Source organism: Artemia franciscana, chromosome 10, assembly GCF_032884065.1.
Source record: "Artemia franciscana chromosome 10, ASM3288406v1, whole genome shotgun sequence".
Lineage (NCBI taxonomy): Eukaryota > Metazoa > Arthropoda > Branchiopoda > Anostraca > Artemiidae > Artemia > Artemia franciscana.
Window position 1 is genome coordinate 44,705,168 of NC_088872.1, and position 21,279 is coordinate 44,726,446.

Sequence of the window (21,279 nt, forward strand, 5' to 3'; positions counted from 1 at the left end):
TGGTTTAACTCTCGAAATCGAAAAGGTCAGTTTAAGAATTAAAACGACTCTTAGCAGATACAATTTAGTGGCCAAAAGCCGGCCTAAAATTCACAGAATAACAGCCGGACGACACGGTCAACAATCATTTTGCCATGAAAAAGAGAAATGAAAATGCACATCGAACAAAGCTTTTCTCTCAAATCATCTGACACTTCTGTTATCATATGGCACATAATACTGTAGAATATAGATTAAAAAATAACCAATTGATGCTATATATGGAAATTTATAAGATAAAGTTGCTATAATCAAATCACCTTTGGCTGCTGGTTCAGTCAGATGTTAAAAAGGATCATAATTACGTAGAGTTTTCTACTTTTAACGTCCAAGTCTGCTTCGATGAGTTGCCGCCATCCTGTACTGATAGGTTAGTATCTACAATGACCTTGCAATGAAAGCAGAGCAAACAGCTCTGAGTAGAAGGACCCACGAGAAAAATGTTGACTCAGTCAGGGTATACTAGGACCCGGTCTTGGCTTTCTAAGACACAGTTGCTAAATATTAGCGTATCCCGCTCCTACTGTGTTCCTCGCAGTAGTAAATCTCATTCCATACACTTCAATATCACCATTAGAACTCTTCAGCGTTTTTTCTTTTTTATATAGCGGGTTGTACTATAGTCGGTTGTATATTGCACATTTTGTAATGTAGTAATAACATATGCAATGTTTCATATAAGAAAGATACTGTTTTTTTTTTTTTTTGTTTTTTTAAGTGTAAATTTGGGTTTCCTTTACTTTGGCTCTCCATATGAAATCTCTGTCGTTTTCATGTCTATTTTTCGCTTTACTGCCTTTTTAGTGTTTAAGATTGCAAGTCCAAAGACCCTGTTTCGTGACGTCGAATACTTCGTACGAAATTCTTTTCAACCCCTTCAAATCTAATTTTGTCTTTAATCCATGCTTATAGGTAATTTTAACTGTTTTTATAGCTGTTCCTTATAAATAATGAATCACTATTATATTTAGATTATCTCTGATTTTCTGGGGGGAGTAGGGATTCGAATTTCTACCTTATTAAATCGAGTTCTTTTTTCTTAGAATGAAAATATTTAATGTTTTCAGTTAGATTGAATTTATCCCCAAAACTACAAGCAAGCCAATATCCTAAGTAAGTTTTCATGCAGGGAAATAAGCTTTAAAACTGACATTAGTCCGAAACAATCGTATTAGCTAGGCCAATTGTATCTACTTCGACTCCGGTGTCCCACCTACAACATAGTTTATAGCTAATATCCGCTACAAAATTTAATTAAGATCCCAGATATCTTATGGATAGGACTGACAAGAATATAGCCTTTCCACACGATCAAGAATGGACACCCGATGCCATAACTATAACCGTTGACCAGATTTTGTTGAATAAATTTCACTCACCTATCTAGTAGATGAGTCGATAAAAAGGAGATAAAACATAAATAAACATGGTTGGAATCTAATTATCGTTTTGGTAAATATATCGGTGATGAGTTTAGGACCCCCACCTCCCTTGACTTCACAGAGACCGAGTCGATCCCGAACTCTGAAAAGGCATAACTAGGACATTTAACATTGTTTTTAACTACATTAGTTTTGATCCTATGGCTGGTTCTGGTAGATACTCTGCTATTAATACGATCTGACACAAGACTAACTATAAATGACAAAAAAACGAAGAAGGAAATACGAACCCCATGAAGAACTAAACTACTAGCCGGTTTCAGAGAGATACTCAGTATATTGTAATAAACCCTACTTATGATAACTTATTAGAGATTGTCACATTCCTTCTCAATTAGGAGATAAATCAGTTAGGCTTTTTAAAATGAATCAGTTCATTAGACAGGCTGCATTAATCGCTAGAGAAAGAATTCATCACAAATTCAATATATGTATGGTCTTTCATTTTTTTTTCTTGGGTAATTTTTTTTTGTTCTTTACAGGTTTACTTCAGAGAGTTAATTTTTCTTTGCACTGAGGGCGGTTTTGCGGAAGTCTCTAGCGAAATATCTTCTTTGTGCTTTCGTTTTCTTCAATGGCTGAAATTGCCCTGGTTCAGTATTGTCTTTTTCTCAACTAATTTTTTAGGAATATCTCCACAGAAGAAAAAGATAAACTTTATTGGTCTACTTCTGGTCCCAAGCCTTCTACGGAAACAAAATCTCAGAAAATTGTATCAAAATCCAGTTTCATAAAAAAAAGGAATCAAAATTAAGGATTTCCAGATCGACTTTCCCAGGCCTATTTCTTAGAAATGCTAGATAGAGATTTTCAATCTAAACGCTCGAAGAGATGATTTTAAAATCTACACGAGTCTGACGTTAATGATTCCTAGAAGTTTATTTTTGAAGTTGTTAGTTCTGCCTCTTGTTTATGCTATCTGGTAAGCATATACGCTATCTGGTAAGTATACGAATTTACGTGGGAATTCTCTTTTTTATTAGAACATCTTTCTGGCTGGCATGTACACCGGCCGGCCGGCCAGATCACATCGAACCAATAGTCCTAGACTATCGGCAGAGGACTCATTCCAACGAAAATTATAAACTCTAGTGACCAAAAAGATGGAAGGGTAACTAGCCCCCCTCCCACTGCCATTTTTTCCTCTAAGTCGTCCTATCAAAATTTCCAATTTTTCTAGGAATTTTCAATTCCTAGAAGTTTATTTTTGAAGTTGTCAGTCCTGCCTCTTGTTTATGCTATCTGTTAAGCTAGACAAAAAATGATTTCCCAGATTTTATTACACAGTTTAGAATATTTGACGATCCACACAATGGAGAAGATTTTCGAAAACCCATCCATTACCGTTACCAAGGTACATACCGCTGATCGCAATCAATAAAATTAGAACTTGTGAGTTCTGGATTGAATTTTCCTGTACTATTTTGTAGAGACCTAGGAGAGTCATTATCAGGGCGGGAAGAAATAATTTTATGCTCTAGATGAGTCCGGTAAATAATTATTTCTATTTTTATTTTGGAAAAATTACTGAAAGTTGTCTATACTTCAGATAAATCTTTCTCCTCCGTTTCTGAAACCAATATGGCTTACCCAGGAAAGTTCGGCAACTTTTTTCTGTTACTATTATCGAGCTATAGACCCCTGATCGCATCTCTAAAAACAAAACTTGCCAAGCAGCACTGTTGCTCCGCAAGGCTACTATGTGTTCTGAATTTCCAAAATTATTACGTGCTAGAATATATATCTTTTAATTTTAAAGATTTTGTGTTTTTTACTACACCCAAAAGACCCTAGCGCCTTCCTTCCCCGCAGCTACGCAGTTTAATTATTTGTTAATATTAGCTACCTGTATTAATGATTACTGATCGAGCAAGAAAATAGATATCTTGTTTAAGCAAATTTTTTAAATCTTTATTTGCTAAATTTAGTAGATTGTACTTGTTGAAGGATTACTGTAGCGTTTTTGCTCAGTTATAAAACAAATATCGTGTCAAAACCAACCCAGTTATTAGTTTTACTATGGACAAAGAGATTATATTAGCCAAACAATGTCCAGTCGACATAAAGGGGCCATACTGACCGTCATCAATACAGATACGGTTTCAAAACAACTCAATATTTTTTGCAATTCTGATGCTACTAATGTGATTTAGCATTAAGACACACGGACGCACATAAACACAATCCATGCCTTTTGAGTATGATGATGTCTAGAAATAAATAGTTTTCTCTAGCTTTTATGATAGCTAATTCACTGAGAGGTCGTAAGTACAGTAATCCCTTTTGTGTTGATTCTGCAGTAATATTTTACCATAATAGTATATATTCAACATTTTGAGCTTGTATGCAAAACTCAGAATCTATTGGAGAAGAGAAATGAGTTAGAAATTAGTTACTGTGCTGAAAATTTCAAAGTAGCTATTGAGAGTTTTAAAACAAATTTTCGTCATCATGTCGCCTAAAAACCGCCGTAAATTATATTTTATCGAAAAAATAAGACAATAGTTTTCAGGTTTAAAAGACCTGAAAATATGTCTAAATGAATTCTGAGAAACATCCAGGAAAAGGATGTAGTTGTTATTTATATCCCCCTCCAATATCAGGATGGAATAATTATTGCAACACAAAAATGGAAAATTTAATGTCGCGGATTAATTTTTATTTTTGTCAAATTTTATCCTAATTTTGTTGCTACGTTATAACTGGAGTTATACATCTGCGCAAATTTTTGATCGGTATTGTGCAAAAAAGGAGTGAAAAGTCACTAATCTAGTTTTCCTCTAAATAAACGAACACGGTATTCACAACTGTTAAAAAATTTCGTTCAACCATTATTTTGTCGCGAGAATCAGAATGAGCTGTAAACTTTTTAAAAACAAAGATGTTCGTTTTCGCCCGCACCCTAAGAAGGATGAATGGCAAGGTCTTGAATGCTGGGGCATGCTCATATTTTTGAGCCCTTTCACTAGATTCTGTTTGTTTTTTTGTTTTTTTAATGTCATTTCGAACTTGTTCATTAAGCATTCTCAGATAGATTTTATCTGCCTAGCATCAAGTTGTGTTTAAATAAGTAGAAAAGAAACTTATAGTAAAGTACAACACTTTATTTTAGTTTTATCTTTGGAGTTATGCCAGTTTCTTTCTGTCTCGAGGCTGGAATTTCGAGGGCTGAAAAAAAAATGATTTTCCAGATATATTATCAACTTCACAAGAGCTTTCCTGCTCCACTTGACTATCCACATAATGGAGAAAATTTTGAACTTCCTTTACTTACCGTTACCAAGCTACATACTGCTGATCGCGATTATTAAAATCAGGATTCTGAATTTCCTGATTGAATTTTCCTGAATTATCGCGTAAAAATCTAGGAGAGTCATTATCAGGCTCAGAGATAATCTTATGCTCTAGATGCGTCCGGTAAATACTTATTTCTCTGTTTTCTACAAAATTACTGAAAGTTTTCTACACTTCAGATAAACTTTCTCCTCCGTTTCAGAAGAACTTACCCAAGAAAATTTCGTAATTTACAACAGCTGATTACGACGATAAAAAAAAAAAAAAAACTACCTAAGTAGCACCGTTGCTCCGCCACACTACTAGGTGTTCCGAATTTAATTGGTGTTCTGAATGGCATTTAATTGGTGTTCTGAATGAAGCCATTACTTGATAGAAAATTTTTGAAAAAAAGCAAATGAGTGTGTTCTTTTATTACACCATGACAACTCTAGCGCATCCCTTCTCTACCGTCTTAACTATTTGTTCATTTTATCTACCTGCATTAATAATAATTAATTGATAAGTTTCTTAATCTTTAGTGGCTAAATTTAGTAGACTGTGCTTGTTGAAGGATTATTGTAGCATTTTGTTGTAGTTTTAAACAAATATCGTCAATCAACCAACTCCACAAAGTTTGATTATGGACAAACGGATTTATATTAGCAACATAATACCTGGGTAACATAAGTATATTTCTTGTAATAATAAGGATGCTATAAATAACATCTAGGGGACACACTGACCGTCTTCATCACAGGTACGGTTTCAAAATACTTTAATATTTCTTGTAACCTTAAAAACGCTATCGGTGCCATGGATTTTATTCAAGTACAGAATTATACAGTAATATATTTCCATGATAGTATATTGTCATCGATTCTGAGAGTGCGTGCAAAATTTCGAATCCGTTGGGTAAGGAAAGTGGGTTAGAAATAAGTTAACCTACTGTGCTGAGAATTTCTAAGTAGCAATAAAAAGTTTTGAAAACTAATTTTCACCGTTGTGTCACCTACAAATTGCTATAAATTATATTTTATCTAAAAAAAGATGAGAATTTTTATTAAAAGATCCAAACAGTCAGGAAATCGGCATATATATATGTATAAGAATTATGATTTGGATGCGTTCCTAGCGCCGAGCACGTTAATATACCAAATTCCTAAGGTGAGGCCAAACTATTAACGAAAAAGACTACGGACTTTCTGCAATATTTATTTTTCTATTTCATAAAATGGAATGCAAAACTTGTTTCTTATGGTAGGACATTGAAGAAGCGGGCAGAAGATTCAAAGTCTGACCGATCTATATAGCATCCTGTCATTACTCTTGCCCCAGTATACGCCAATCGTCCATGCAGAATTCTCCAGTTATCCATAAAAATAACATTTCCTGGAGTCAGTTTTAAGAGATAAACATTCTTAGGGTTCCGAATAATTTTGGTTAAATGTATTAAATGTCTGTAGTATTCTGGGATTAATGTTGGTGGCACGGTCTCCAATGGGGCTCTATCATGGGTATTATACCGAACCCGAATGAGCTCATTCTCCTGATTGTGAAGTAGCATCGGCAAATCACATTTATAATGTCGTTCACCATCAATATATTCACCTGGAGTACTTAAAGAAGAGAGCATGTTGTACCCCTGATAAGATTCATTCTTGAACTGTTTTACACAATTAAAGCCATCAACAAGTGTATTTTCTCCCCCTTCTCCATTGTGTTTCAGACAATGGAGCACTTGAATCCCTACAGACTGCAGCATATAAGTAGTATCGGTGTGAGATTCGATAGCATCACTTGTGTAAGCCGTATCACTGTATTCTAAATTATCTGAAAACTCCCACATTTCACCATAAAATGTTTTCATCACTGGAGAAAGTCTTTCAACAGTTTCTCGGGTTTTTATGACGCTGGGTGGGACATCACTCACTATTGCTACACCTTTGCTGACCATCGCAACAAGAAAATCCCGGAGAACTTTATCACATGACATGAACTTCTCGTACGGATAATAGTCTATTTTTAAATTTGAGCTATCCCATAATTCCAAGGAATTTCTTGACTTCAGCTGGTGAGTATGCTGAAGTAGCCAATTAATACTGTAAGTACTTTTGTGGCCATCAGCCCAGCTGACTGTTAATAAATCTTCTTTCACGCATGCTTTGTTTATTTTTGAAACCGAATCTTGGTCCAACTTTAAAATGTCAAAAAGTCTCTGATTTGTACGAACATGGTAACATTCATTGCATCGACAGTGGTCACGCAACCAAACATTATAAAAACAGAGAGGTTTTCCCAATTTCTCACTATGTAGCTGTAAACGACCTTCATGAAGAAACACATTTGTTACAGAACGAACTAAACATTTAAAGACTCCACTAACAGGATTTTGTTTCAATACTTGTTTCATTTTCACGGACCACGTGAACACTAAAAAGAAAGAGAATATAATCACTAGTCTTAAAACTACGCCGGATTATACTGGCAAGGAAGCACTCCATTCGTTCTCGTAATGGATTTCATGCGCGTAAAGACCAGTTCTCGGAGCTTTCGCAATACTTGTTAATGTATTTAAAAATTGACAAAATCGTCATCTAGTTAGTCCCATAGTATAGCAAAACCTTCAATAAATTCAAATAATTTCATTAATCTAATTACATATATATATATATATATATATATATATATATATATATATATATATATATATATATATATATATATATATATATATATACATTCATATATATATATATATACATATATATATATATTTATAAATATATATATATATATATATATATATGTATATATATATATATATATATATATATATATATATATATATATATATATATATATATATATATATATATATATATATATATATATATATATATACCAAAAATTGACCAAGTGCCCCTTAAGATGCTTAAGTACAGAACGAGGAACTTTCCGAAGGGAGAAGTAGTGACGACAATTTTTCACTTTCTTCTTCATTTATCTTCAGAACAGCAGCATTGGCTTGAATCTCGAGTGGGACTTCTTTAGACTTTGAGCGTATACCCTTAGACTTTAGAGACTGACTTCCATCGTCGTGTATAGTCTTACAATATCTACTGTCTTAAGGATGGTCAGTGTGTTCTCACGTAAAATTCAATAAAACAACTCAATAAGTTAAATTTAGCTTCTTCATTTATCTTCAGAAAAGCAGCATTGGCTTGAATCTCGAGTGAAAGTTCTTCCAATTCAGACCTCGAGCTTTCACCAGCTTTCTTGAGGCGAGATAGTTGACACGCACCCTCGCTTGAAGCATCGACAACTTTAGACTTTAACCATATACCCTTAGACTTTAGACTGGCTTCCATAGTCGTGTATAGTCTTACAATATTTGCTGCCTTAAGGATGGTCAGTGTGTTCTCACGTTAAATTCAATAAAACAATGAGCCAAAAAAGTTGCAAATGAGTAGAAACTGACAGTAGTGGATTTATTATCCAAAGGCATAGCAAGGACTTCACTTACGGAGTTGCCCAAATTTTTCTAGGGGGAGGGGACAATCCCACAAAAAACCATTTTTACTTCCGTTATATTCTCCGAAAATATTATTTTTCATTGTGTTCCAAGTCTTTTTCCCTTCTCCTAAAAAAAATAAAATTAAAAAAGAAGAATTGAAGCTCTCTTAGAACATAATTCTGGATACGCCATCGCCTGCAGTCAATAACCATAAACTATTCCCATTCCTGAATTTTAATTTTATACCTTGGCCTTACCAGATCAAACAGTTCGTGGTAAATAGCTGTAAGGAGCAACCCGGCTCAATATTAACCGAAACTCTAAAAAATGGAATTTTGATACAAATAGATACATCAAAATCGTCGGATTTTTATACTAATTTAAAATATTTAAGTTTCATCAAGTTTAGTCCAACCAATCAAAATCTAAGAACCTGAGAAAATTTGCCTTATTTTCAAAAAAAGGAAGAAACACCCCTAAAAGTACAGAGTCTAAATAAAAATCACACCATCAGATTCAGCGTGTCAGAGAACCATACTGTAGACGTTTCAAGCTCCTATCTGCAAAACTGTAGAATTTTGTATTATTGCCAGAAGAAAGATCACAGATGTGTATTTTTTTTCTTCCAGGGTGATCGTATCAACCCAATGGTCACATAATGTCGCGAGAGGGCTCGTCCGAACGGAAATTAAAAGTTCTAGTGCCCTTTTTAAGTGACCCGAAAAATGCCTCCAACGCTCATTTTTTCCCAAACTCACCGGATCAATGTTTTGACATTGCCATTTTTTCAAATTAGTCGAAAAATCTAATAACTATGTCTCTGAGGACGACTTAATCCCCCACATTCACCGGGGAAAGGGCTGCAAGTTATGAATCTTTCCATGGCGAAATTTTTCATGGGGGGGAGAGAATTTCCATGAAGGGGGCACTGGATTTCCCAGCACAACTTAAAAAACAATAAGAAATCAAATTAAATTAAAAAAGTTTTTTTCAACTGAAAGTAAGGAGCAAAATTAAAAATTAATTTAAAATGAGCAGAAATTATTACGTATAGGAGGGGGTTCACCCCCACGTCAATACCTCGCTCTTTACGCTAAAGTATTTTTAGTAATTTCCAAAGAGCTATCTATTCTAATTAAACGGCTTTTGGGATTCAGGGGGTATTCTTAAAGAGTTGGAACAAAATTCCAACTTTAGCGTAAAGAGCGAGTTACTGACGAGGGGGCGAAACCCCTCATATTACGTATATGAGAGTTTCTTCCCCTCGTCAGTACCTCGTTCTTTACGCTAAAGTTATAATTTTGTTAAATAATGACCGATATGAATAATAATTTGTTTCTGTTATTTTTCGGCCAATCTTAGCATTGAATAATATTTTAAGCAGCTTCTTAACTATGATTTTAATGTGATAATAAAGCAAAGATATTGCATGTTTTCGGCTTGTGGTTGTTATCAAATAATAAAAAACAAGTTTTTGCAACTGAAAGTAAGGAACAACATTAAATCTTAAAACGAACAGAAATTATTACGTAAATGAGGAAGTTGCCCCCTTCTCAGTACCTCACTCTTTACGGTAATATTTAAATTGTTGTTCCAATTATTTAGAACGACTCCTGAGACACAACAACCGTTTAATTAGAATAATAAGCTTTTTACAAATTCACAAACATTTTTGCGTAAAGAGCGAGGTACTGAGGATATACCTCCCACATATACGTAATAACAGCCAAAAGAAAATTTGATAAATTGCGGTACAATACGTGGTAACGAACTGTAAGTAAGGAGCGACTCGGATCAATAGTAACCGAAACTCTAAAAAGCCGATTTATTAAAAAAAAGGATTTTGATACCAATAGATATATTAAAAGAATGGGCTTTTTATGCTGATATGGAATATATAAATTTCATTACGTTTTGTCTTACCCATCAATGTTTACACACCTGAGAAAATTTTCCTGATTTTCGAAAAAAAGGGGAAATATCCCCTAAAGTCAAATGATCTTAATGAAAATCACACCATCAGATTCAGCGTATCAGAGTACTGTATAGGTTTCAAGCTCCTATCTGCAAAAACGTAGAATTTTGTATTTTTTGCCAGAAGAAAGATCACGGATGCGTGGTTATTTGTTGTTGTTTTTTTTCCAAGGGGATATCGTATCAACCCAGTGGTCTTAGAATACCAGAAGAGGGTTCATTCGAACCAAAATTAAAAGTTCTAGTGCCCTTTTGAAGTGACCAAAAAATTGGAGGGCAACTAGGCCACCTCCCCTGATACTTTTTTCCCAAAATTTTGAGATAGCCATTTTGTTCATCATAGTTGAAAGGCCCAATAACTATGCCTTTGGGCATAACAGACCCCCCCCCACAGCCCCAGGGGAAAGGTCTGAGTTATAAAATTTGCCCATTATTTACGCATAGTATTTGTTATTGGGATGCATGCATACATTTTCGGGTGGGGAGGAATTTTCTGCGGGGGGTTTTCCACGGTGGAATTTTCCATGGGGAGGGAAGTTTCCAAGGAGTGAACTTCTTAGGAGAAATTATGCACTGCGGGAATTTTCCAAAATTCTTATACAAAATTCTCTTAATATGTCTTGCTTTCTCTTTTCCGTCTCAATTTCCTTTAGGATATTTCCGTGGTGAGGGGGTTTCTTTGTGGATGTGGGGTCAGATTTCCTGGCATTATTTAAAAAACGATCAGAAATTAAATAAAAAACAGGTTTTCTCTGCTGAAAGTAAGGAGCGACATTAAAACTGAAAATGAATAGAAATTATTCCGTACATGAAAGCGACTGTCCCCTCCTCAACGCCTCACTCTTTACACTAAAGTTTCACTATTTCTCACAGCTTTTTTTAAACAATAAAAATTTCAGCGTAAAGAGCGAGGCGTTGAGGAGGGGACAGCCCTTTCATATATGGGATAATTTCTGTTCGTTTTAAGTTTTAATGTCGCTCCTTACTTTCAGTAGAAAAACTGTTTTCTTAATTTAATATGTACACAAAGAGCAAACTTTTGGTTTGTGCCATTTCCCGGAAAGATTCCCACCATTGTTTCCGTGGTTTCGATAATTTTCCATATAACTTGCCTTTTTAGACATTGTACTTCAAGTGTTTCCATTTGTCTTTAGTAAATTAGCAAATATGAAAACACGCAAAGAACATTTTGTATTATAGACCAAAGATATACAATAAAATTCTCGAAATGAGAAATCGTCCAATTAATCACAAACAGTACAACTTGCACATTGAAGGCAATGATAACTTACTTTTAAAAATTCTCCGGCAAGAATACATTGACAAAATGAACTAGCACTTCAAAACATGGACATTTATGTTTTTCATTTAAATACGTAAGGAATATAGTAACAAAGATTGACACAAACAGTCTTCCTATAAGGTTTAATATTTGCCTCAATTCTCAAACTAAACAAAAAACATTAAAAAAAAAACTAGCTAATGACTTTTTCCCCAGCAAACCTAATGGTTAATTTCTCGAAACGATACGATTTCTACAAAATTCTATTTTAGGCTTCAGCCTTGAAATTTACAGGAAAACATCTACATAATTTCCAGGGCCAACTACCAATTTTTTACAGAATCTACAAGTTGTTGCAAAGGAGTAAGCGGAAACACAGGGTCGGCCACGCAGTAAAGCCAGACGAGGGTTTTTCAACCTTAGGCTCACTGGGCCAAAAATAAAAAGACATATCCGGTGCTGCATTTACAAATTAACGATAGCCAAGGAGAAGTATACCCAAAATACTTTTCAAAGCATAAAGAAGTGTTTTACTTCAATTATATTAGATTTTCTACTTCTGATTTCATTGAAGGCCTACACGGTCCGTCTGCCTCTCCAAGATAGACATTGCTGAGACATTAAGTTAAAATCTTTCGACAGCCCATCGCTGACATTACTCTAATACTTCCTTCAGTAAACACTTCATTATTAAAGTGCGACCAATGTTTTACTTCTGAAGTTCAGGGATATTTCAGCTTAAACAAAACCACAAACTAATGTGTAAATTGTAGAATCCCGTTAAGGAATAACTTGCTGCAACCATCCACCTACATCTCAAGAAAATTCTTCAGGCCCCCTAAAGGCCAGCCTTAAATTCTTCTAGGGCTCATTTTCAATCTTTTTTTGACAGGTTGGAACACATAATTAGGTGAAAAAAAAAGGCTAATCTGTTCCCAAAACTTTCTTTGGATCCCTTAAGGGGTGGTAAAGAAGCCATAAACCACTTCTATTAATAAAAACTTTTCATTACAGGATTATATTCTTTTAATCAAGAAAAAAATGATTTGAATCAACTCTTTATGCAGTTATGGAAGGCAATAATGCAGTGTGGATATTTTAAAAGGCGTATGCCGAATTACTATGTTGTCAGGAGGGGCGGGGGAGGGGGGTAGCTTTTAAGTGACAGGTAATGAACAGACTCTATTTTTGAATAGAAAAGGAATTTCTTGCTTGGAAAAGACCTGAAATTACTAACCAAATAAAATCATCTAAAAATTCAGTAGTGTATGAATTTATTGAAACCTTCATTACCAAGAGCTATAGTTTCTTGAAATACTCTTTTTAGAATTAGAAGGTTATTTGAGGAGTCAGTCAACCTTTTTTTTTTTTTTTTTTCTTTTTTTTTTTTTTTTTTTTTTTTTTAATAGAAGGCTTGCCTCACCTAAGGATGTTTGCCATTTTAAAGAAAATTTATCTGAGTTAGATGCGGTGAGTGGCTTTATCAAAATGCTGATTGAATGAACATCGGCTTTAGTGACATACGTCTTTTTCGCCAAGCATGGGGAAATAATACAATCACACAAAAAGTTATTTCCAGCTAGGATGCCTATTTTTAACTTTTAAAATCTCCTCTGGAGTAAAACATAATACAGTAGATATAGCATTGAACAAATGCAATTGAATCTGCTTATCATTCGTTGAAAAATACTCAAATATGATGTTTTTCACATATTCCAGATTAGCATTTTCACGAGTCTTATCCAAGTCTTGCTTCCTTATCTGCTTCTTCAATTCTTGCAACTGCTCCAAAAGCATATTTTGACGAGTGTTGTTGTCAATTTCTAATTCTCTAATACTAGCTTCAAGGTTAAATTTAGCCTTGCGTAAGCTGGATATTTCATTTTCCTTCCTATAAACGTCTTCAACAAAATGAAGTATTTGAGACCCAGCAGGAGTGGTTGCTGACGCTACTGTTATCTGCGAAAGACTACTTGTTATATCTTCAGCAGCAGTGTTTGAAGACGCTGAGGTTCCCCTTTTCAATTTCACAGGCGAAGCCAAAACATCATTTAATTTTTTGATCTCTTCGTCTTTTTCAGAAATCAGCTTAAGTAGACGCTCCCGTGTTTCTTTAAATTTGTGAGCTAATTCGGTGGGCTGCGATTCTATCTTGTTTTCTAACTCTTTTATCCTATTTTTGTAAGATTTTTGGGAAGAGTCAAAGTCACGCACAACCTGAGCCTTCTCAAAATTGACAACTTCAAGCTCAGTTTGAAGGACATCAATTTTACCTTTCAGAAAACTAACTTCCTTCAATAGAGAATCATCTTCAGATTTCGGCCCGCTTAACTTATTTCGTAAATCCTCCACTTCATTTGTCAAGTATTTGGCTTCCCTTTCACATATAGCATGGTCACCATATTCTCCAAAATGCGCTCTCAAAAATGCATCTACATCTATGTTTGCCTCGTTGATACTATTTAAAGAAATCAGCTCAGCTTTCAATTTAATTAAGTGATTCATTATGGAATTGATACTTTTACATGAGTCTAAATCAGCAGTATGTCTGGGTATTGGAACCTGATTTTCATACTGCAATACTTTAGCCTTATAAGTTGCTATTGTGACGGCATCTTGACTTCGAAGGCTTTCGTATCTGCAGATTGTTTCTGTCAATTCATAAATCTTAGACTCCAACGAACTCACTCGTAATTCATGAAGCTGTGTCACTTGACGCAAGTTTTCTTCCACCGTTGCAACTTTAAGCCGCTCAGCCTCTAATTGTTTTTCATTGTCCTCTGACATTGTTCTAATATGAAATTCTAATGTTTTTATTTTTTGTATTTTTTCTTTGAGAGAAGATCCCTTCAAGTCTGCTGATTTTGAAAGCTGTAAAATCTCATCTGCTGATTTTTTATACATAATCTCTTTAGAAGCAAAACTATGCTTAAGACACTCAACTTCCTTGGTAAGTTTATTATTTTCATTTTCGTAATATTCTTTTTTCTGTTTTTCCTCCTGAAGAGAACGCTGTAGTTCTTTAATAACCGATTGATGATTTGTGCGTTGCTGGTCTATATGGCCCATATCATTCGCCATTCGAGTTCTTAAGTCTTTTACATGAGACCTATATTTTAATGCATTAGCATCAATGCTCTTCAAGGCGTCTGCCAAAGATCTTTCAACTTCTTCTTTTTCATCTATAAGTTTATTCCTTTCTTCCTGAAACGCAGCTTCTAGACGAGATTTTTCTATGAGCGCTAGCTTCAGCTTTTCTTGAAGAGTAGCATTATCTTTCGATCCTTCATCACTGGGATGGCTTGTGTTGAACTTCTGGTTTTCTTCTTTCTCTTTCTGGAGGGTTCTATAAGCTTTAGCAAGCTCTTTATATTTAAGTTCAAGTCTTGCAATTTCCTGCTTTTGTTCTTCAACTATAGTTGATAGCTGAAGTTGTTTCTTAAGTTTGTCCATTTAACTGTAAAGAAAGAAGACACTCAAAAGCTTAAATGTGCATAGTACATTTGCATATGACATGGAGTCTAGGAGATCAGGATTTTATTTTTGATCATTGGCTTATCGACTGATTTGAACAAATATTATTCAAAATTCACGTCACCGGTAATGGTTTGATAGTTTTTGCTGATTAAAAAAAAAGACACCTCAATAGCAAGAAGAATAAAAGTAAGGTGAAAGATGAATATACTAACGAATGTGTCAAAAATGCCATTTTACCTGAAAAAGAGGGCAGCAGAGAAGGAGCGGTGGACTCGCACATTGAGTGGTAACGGGATCCTCCCCTTTAGGACCATTCAAAAGGTTGTTAGAAATAGACTAAATGTACACAAATTAGTAAATTGGGGCCCAAAAATTCATTACTTTGCCATTATATTCCCTTCACAGGTGCTTTGTTTTTATCTTTTGTAACAATTTTGGTTATGCCAATCAATGTATGCACTGTCATATATAATTAATTCTATTTCAAAATGAAAGCAATTTTCCCCTAGTAGGGTCTTTATTTCATAATCCAGTATTCAATATTATTTTCTTACTTTATGTTACTGTTTTAACTGCGTTTTTGTCCGGTTCCTCTAGTGCTGCGCAGAATTGAAGAGGCGAGTGTTGGAAAACCGATCAAAGGGTTCCCAGACAGAATACACTTTTCTACAAAATTTGTATCTAGATCAAAGCAATTCTTCTAGTGTGGAGATGCCTTTACTCTAAAATAAAAAAAAGATATTTGTGAAACACTTAATAAATTTTCGTTCTATCTTTTTTCTAGTTTCCATATTTAGTCCAAGTCCTTACTAAATAGCCATAATCACGGGCATATGTAAGGGATAGTACCATCCCCCTCACAACATTCCCATCTCTCACTAAATGGTCTTTAAATTTAACGGAAATTTTCTTCTTTTAAATTCAATCCATTTTTAATACCCTAATAAGGACACTTAATACAAACATAGAACATTTATTACGTCCAAAAGCATGGTTTGTTTAGAGCTATCAAACGCAGTAATAATGCTCAAAACTAAAAAAAAAAAAGAAAAAAACTGGCAGATGACAAGAAAACAGAAAATTAAAAAAATACGCTTGATGTAATGGAAAGACACTTGAATAGCAATGGAATCCCATAATACAATGGCGTGTAATTTCACAATTTCACTTTATAATAAAGAAGGGGTGATTGATCTTAGTGTAGATGGTGGGGGGAGGGTGGGAAGTATACCTTAAGTCTCAAATAGCACGTTTTTGTATCCGAATTTCTTAGATCAATGGAAGTTTTGAGGGGGGGGGGTTGAAATTAATCTCTAATATCCCTTCATTCCAGGAGTATTTTTGGACACAGCTAAGTGCCGCAGTGTGAGAGCTTTCTGTTATTGTACAATTTTTTCGTGTAACATACAAGTAAGCATTATATGCTGGTAACCATGGGCGCCGGCAAGGGGGAAGCAGGGGGCCATGGCCCTGGAAACTTAGGATATAAAGTAATTACAAGGAACCCAAAGGAAAAAGAGCAGAATAGGAGAAATAGGTATGTTGCCCAATTGTTGGCTGCATGCCAATAGATTTTGACCCTTAATGAGGAAAATTTAAGCTCTGCTTTGAGACTGAGTGACCCCTTTCCAGTTTTCCACAAAAATGTTTTCTATATTATTTGGTTGGAGTAACACAAAAAATCAAATTTCTTCATTGTGATGAATGGTTAGTAAATAGCGATCCTTGTCAATAATGAAAGTGTAAGAGCCTAACTATTGATAACATTCAATTGAAGAATCATCTTTCTATAGTTATCCTAAATATGTATTTGTTTATTAGTAATTAGTACAGTTATTAGTACACAAGAAAGTTCGTATAATTATAGAAAACACAAGGAAAACCACTTTATAAGGGGCAATTTCGGTGAAAAAATATGCCGTCAATTTTTGTTTGCATTGCAAGAGTACCCATGAGCTGATATATAAATATTTCTCCTGAACGGAATGGTGGGAATTTTTGTATTTTCCCCCTGAGCGAATAGTTTTTTTTTTATTATCATTTTTTTTTCTAAAGCGATTGTATTTTTCTTGTTGTCACTTCGAAAAAGATTTAATTTTTTACAGTAATAGTGTCGAATATATAGGTTTTTGGCATTCAAAATTAGATTAAATATATTGAATTGAAAAATTTGATTTTCCTAATTTTAGTTTTAATGTTTTACTAGAATTAAACTACTTTGATAATGCGTTACTTTTCATAAACACTGAGTCTAAAGGCATTAAATATTTTGGTGTTTGATAACCAAGTTCAAAACTGTCGATATTGTTAAAAAATATCCGTCCAACGCGTCGGCATTGCTCAACAGAACTGAATGTTGGAAGTTATTGTCTTAGTTTTTGCAAGTAGGCTATGGTTTTGAGTATTTTTTGTAATTAATTAATTTTTTCATTTTTATATAATTTTACTTTAATTGACATACTTTTTCCATTGCCTTTAGAAAAAAATTTGTCTCTAAGCATCATTAAATAAAAAAAAGACTTTTTTTCAACTTAAAGTAAGGAGCAACATTAAAGCTTAAACGAACAGAAACTCCTCAACACCTCGCTCTTCACGCTAAAGTTTTTCGGCGCTTTAACAAAAGTTACTAATTGTTCTAATTAAACGACCCTTGTGTTTCAGGAGTCGTTTTTAAAGAATTTGGACAAAATTTTAACTTTAGCGTAAGGAGTGAGGTGTTGGGGAGGGGCAATCCCCTTTTATACGTAATAATTTCTGTTTGTTTTAAGTTTTAATGTTGCTCCTTACTTTCAGTTGAAAAAACTTGTTTTATTTAAATTTAATTTCTGATCATTTTTCAAATAACGCCAAGATACCTGGCTCCACCTCCATGGAAAAATCTACCTCCCCCCAGAAATATCCTTTGGGCAATTCAATCCTGGCGAAAATTTACCCTGGACAATTACCTTTAGCATCTCCACGCTTAAAACTGAATTGGTAAGGAGAAAGCAAGACATGTAAAGAAATTTCACATAGGAATTCTGGCAAATCCACCCACTGTAAAACTCTACCCGAGAAGTCCACCCCCAGCAAACTTCCCTTTCCATGAAAAATTCTCCCCATGCAAAATTCTCCCAGCACAAAATTCGTCTTCCCCTCTCTACCCGAAAAATGTATGCATACTTCCCAAAAGTATGAAAAGTATATTTCATAACCTAAAAACCTTTCCCCAGGGGACGTAGAGGGTCATTTTATCTCTAAGGACATAGTTATTAGGCCTTTCAATTATGCCGAAGAAAAAAGCCATCTCAAAATTTTGATCAGATGATTTTGGGAAAAAAGTGGCGAGGGAGAGGGCCTAGTTGCCCTCCAATAATTTGGTCACTTAAAAAGGACACTAGTACTTTTCCTTTCCGTTATAATGAGCCTTCTCTCGAAGTTTAGGTCTGCTGGGTCAATACGGTCACCCCTGGAAAAAAAAAAAAAAAGAAACAAATAAACACACATCCGTGATCTTTCTTCTGGTAAAAATCACAAAATTCCACATTTTTGCAGATATGAGCTTGAAACCTCTTAAGTAGGATTCTTTGATACGTTGAATCCGCTGTACATTAAAATTCTGTAGCTTGGAGGGTCTCTTCCCCCCTTTTTTCAAGAATCAGACAAATTTTCTCAGGCTCGTAGAAAGACTAAACTTAATGAAACTTATATATTTGGAACCAGCATAAAAAGCCAATTAATGTGATATATCTATTGGCATCAAAACTCCGTTTTTTAAAGTTTCAATTACAATTGAGCCAGGTCGCTTTTTACAGTTCGTTACCACGAACTGTTTGATTACCCATTAAAATCCAAATAGAGATCACTGATCCAATAGAGAAATATTGATCATTTTTTCTGCGTTACCAAAAGTATTGTATTCATAAAACTTTACAGTTTCATGAAATGTAGTTAAACAAATAGAAAAAGTTTTTCAACTATAGTAAGGAGCAAGTTAAAAATTTTAAACAAATATAAATTACTCTCTAGGGGGACTGTCCCCTTCCCAAAACACCTTGCTCATTAAACAAAAGTTTTTTAGTGCTTTGAAAAATCTTATCTTTCCAAATGGAAAATTTAATTTAAAAATTTGAGAAGGGCCAAACTTCACAGTAAACAGTAAGGAGCTAAGGAGGAGACAGCCTCCTTCATATAAAGAATAATCTGTTCAAATAGCTCTCAAAACTGTTCCTTGCTTTCATTTGAAAAGTTATTCTTTATTTAATTTCTTATTGTTTTCCAAATCATACCCAGGCCTAATCAAGATATAATTTGGGGTACCGGTCCCTGAACTGGAGTACCGGGGTACCGGTCCTTCAAGAATAAGCTGCAAAAGTAGGAATACAGGTCAACTGGGACAAAACCAAGATTATGGTCGTTGATCCATCCTCTAGCATCGCCAACCCTCCTGTGGCCCTGGACCAAAAAACTACTGTCGACATTGCTGATCGCACCAGTTGGAGGAAGCTAACATCAATCTCAACGCTGAGCCACGCCCGGCAGGAGACATAAGTCAAGTAAGTAATTCAAAGTCCTATAAATCCCTAGTTAATTGCTTTCAAAATGTGTAAATAGTAATTGTACGTTGATTAGTACCGTGCGACGTTTAAATTTGCATTATCAGTTTTGGATCAAATTTCAAAATATACTTGAAAAATTAGCGGTGAATAGTAGCTTTGGTAAAAAGTCCTTGTTTATATTACTACTAAAGAATTTTTGTTGGATGAAAGGAGTATTATTGTTTGTATGGATGGTAATTCTGTGAGACTTTTGATCTTCTACATGATTGAAGCGATCACAACCTCTAGAATAGGATTCTCTTATCAATAAATACATTACATGCATTTCTTTAAATACATTAAAGTACTTCATTTAAATAGAAAAAGAAAATAACACCATTTAAAATTGTTGAAAACTAAGCTCCTAGCAGTATTTGCCATCCCAAAGAAGTTTCCTGGCGGGGTGATGATGACCTGCCTTGCCTTTTCCACCTGTGTGCTGGTAGATATGGAAATATAACATTTTAACTGTATAGAGAAACAATTTAATTTACTCCTACTCCTACCCTATCTCTTTCAACATTTATATGAAACCTCATGAAGAGTAAGCAGTTTGTCCATTAAAACTTACTTTTTTAGGAATCTACCCTGCCCCACCAAAACAATAACTCACCCCCCTCATTATAGCTGATACGCAATTACAGATTAGCAAACGTAGCCTAATTTCATTACAAATAAAGCGAATCAACTTGGTTGAATCCAGTACTGCCACCGTGTGGTATTACTTCTTTTGCAACTGGGAAGCCTAAATATAGCTATTTTTACTTTTAAATTATTCACCTCATCAGAATTTTAAATTGATTGCAAATTCATCCTCTTCGGGGTAAAGTCGTAGTTTGGTAATGACGAGAAAACAAGACTTTCCCCTGACGCAGTCTGTATGGTCACTTAAAAAAGAGCTCTAAATTTACGTTTGAACGAGCTCCCTCCCAATAATCTTGGACCTTCGGTTTGATACAATCATCCCTGGGGAAAAACAAAAGAAATAAATATGCATCGAAGATGTTTCTTCTGAAAAAATAATATGAAATTCCACATTTTGAAGACTGAAGCTTGAAACCTCTACGGTAGACTTCTCTGATATGATGAATATAACAAAGGGATTTTCAATAAGGTCGCTTGTTTTTTTGGGGGGGGGGTGTTTCTCCTTTTTTCGAAAATCAGGGAAATTTTCTCAGATTTTTGGTTTTGGGTGGGTAACAATAAACTAAATGAATTTTATACATTTAAAAACAACATAAAAAGCCAATACTGCCAGTATAGCAATTGTCATGAGAATTTCATTTTTAGTTTTGGTGAATATTGGTCTAAGTCATGTTTTACTTCCAGTTTTTTAATCACAAACTGTATGATAAGATTCTCTTGTGACAATTTTTTTAGAACCTGTTTATTTTATTTAGTTCAATAGGACAATAAAACGAAAGAGGGTTAATTTGACAGCTGGATAGTAAGTTTAAATTTTGTTTTTCTTTCGCTATTCTATTTTTTTTTAATGTCTGAATATATAAGGAATTTAAGTTCAAGGGGAGAATTGTCCTGTTATGAAAGAGGTACATTTTACATTGCCGTTATAAAATCAACCGTGGTATCTATGCAGACAGGATGATTTTTTAGCATCTCTACTCCTTCTGTAAACTATTCTAAGACGTAGAAAATTACAAAAAAGATAAGTCTACATTTGTTATAATTTACAGAAGC

General features: G+C 34.4%; 2 protein-coding genes across 7 annotated transcripts in view; both read right to left on the reverse strand.

The window, feature by feature from the left end:
• LOC136032235 (GRIP and coiled-coil domain-containing protein 1-like) overlaps positions 1-21,279 on the reverse strand; it is a 132,820-nt gene that overhangs the window by 91,436 nt on the left and 20,105 nt on the right. For 3 of the 6 annotated variants that reach the window (XM_065712457.1, XM_065712460.1, XM_065712456.1), the window contains one exon: positions 11,422-14,984. In XM_065712457.1, the coding sequence (XP_065568529.1) occupies positions 13,097-14,980 (1,884 nt within the window). In that variant the 5' untranslated portion in view covers positions 14,981-14,984 and the 3' untranslated portion in view covers positions 11,422-13,096. Of the gene's footprint in view, positions 1-11,421; positions 14,985-18,387; positions 18,453-20,361; positions 20,548-21,279 lie in introns of those variants that run through there. The other 3 variants (XM_065712458.1, XM_065712459.1, XR_010618689.1) reach the window with 3 other exon arrangements.
• Positions 5,954-7,187, reverse strand: LOC136032236 (trimethyllysine dioxygenase, mitochondrial-like). Its single transcript, XM_065712462.1, has one exon. The coding sequence runs from the start codon at positions 7,165-7,167 to the stop codon at positions 6,010-6,012; it is 1,158 nt and encodes a 385-aa protein (XP_065568534.1). The 5' UTR covers positions 7,168-7,187; the 3' UTR covers positions 5,954-6,009.

Excerpts from the sequence above, each read along its gene's own strand:
- LOC136032236 (XM_065712462.1), bottom strand. The coding sequence starts at position 7,167 with ATGAAACAAGTATTGAAACAAAATCCTGTTAGTGGAGTCTTTAAATGT.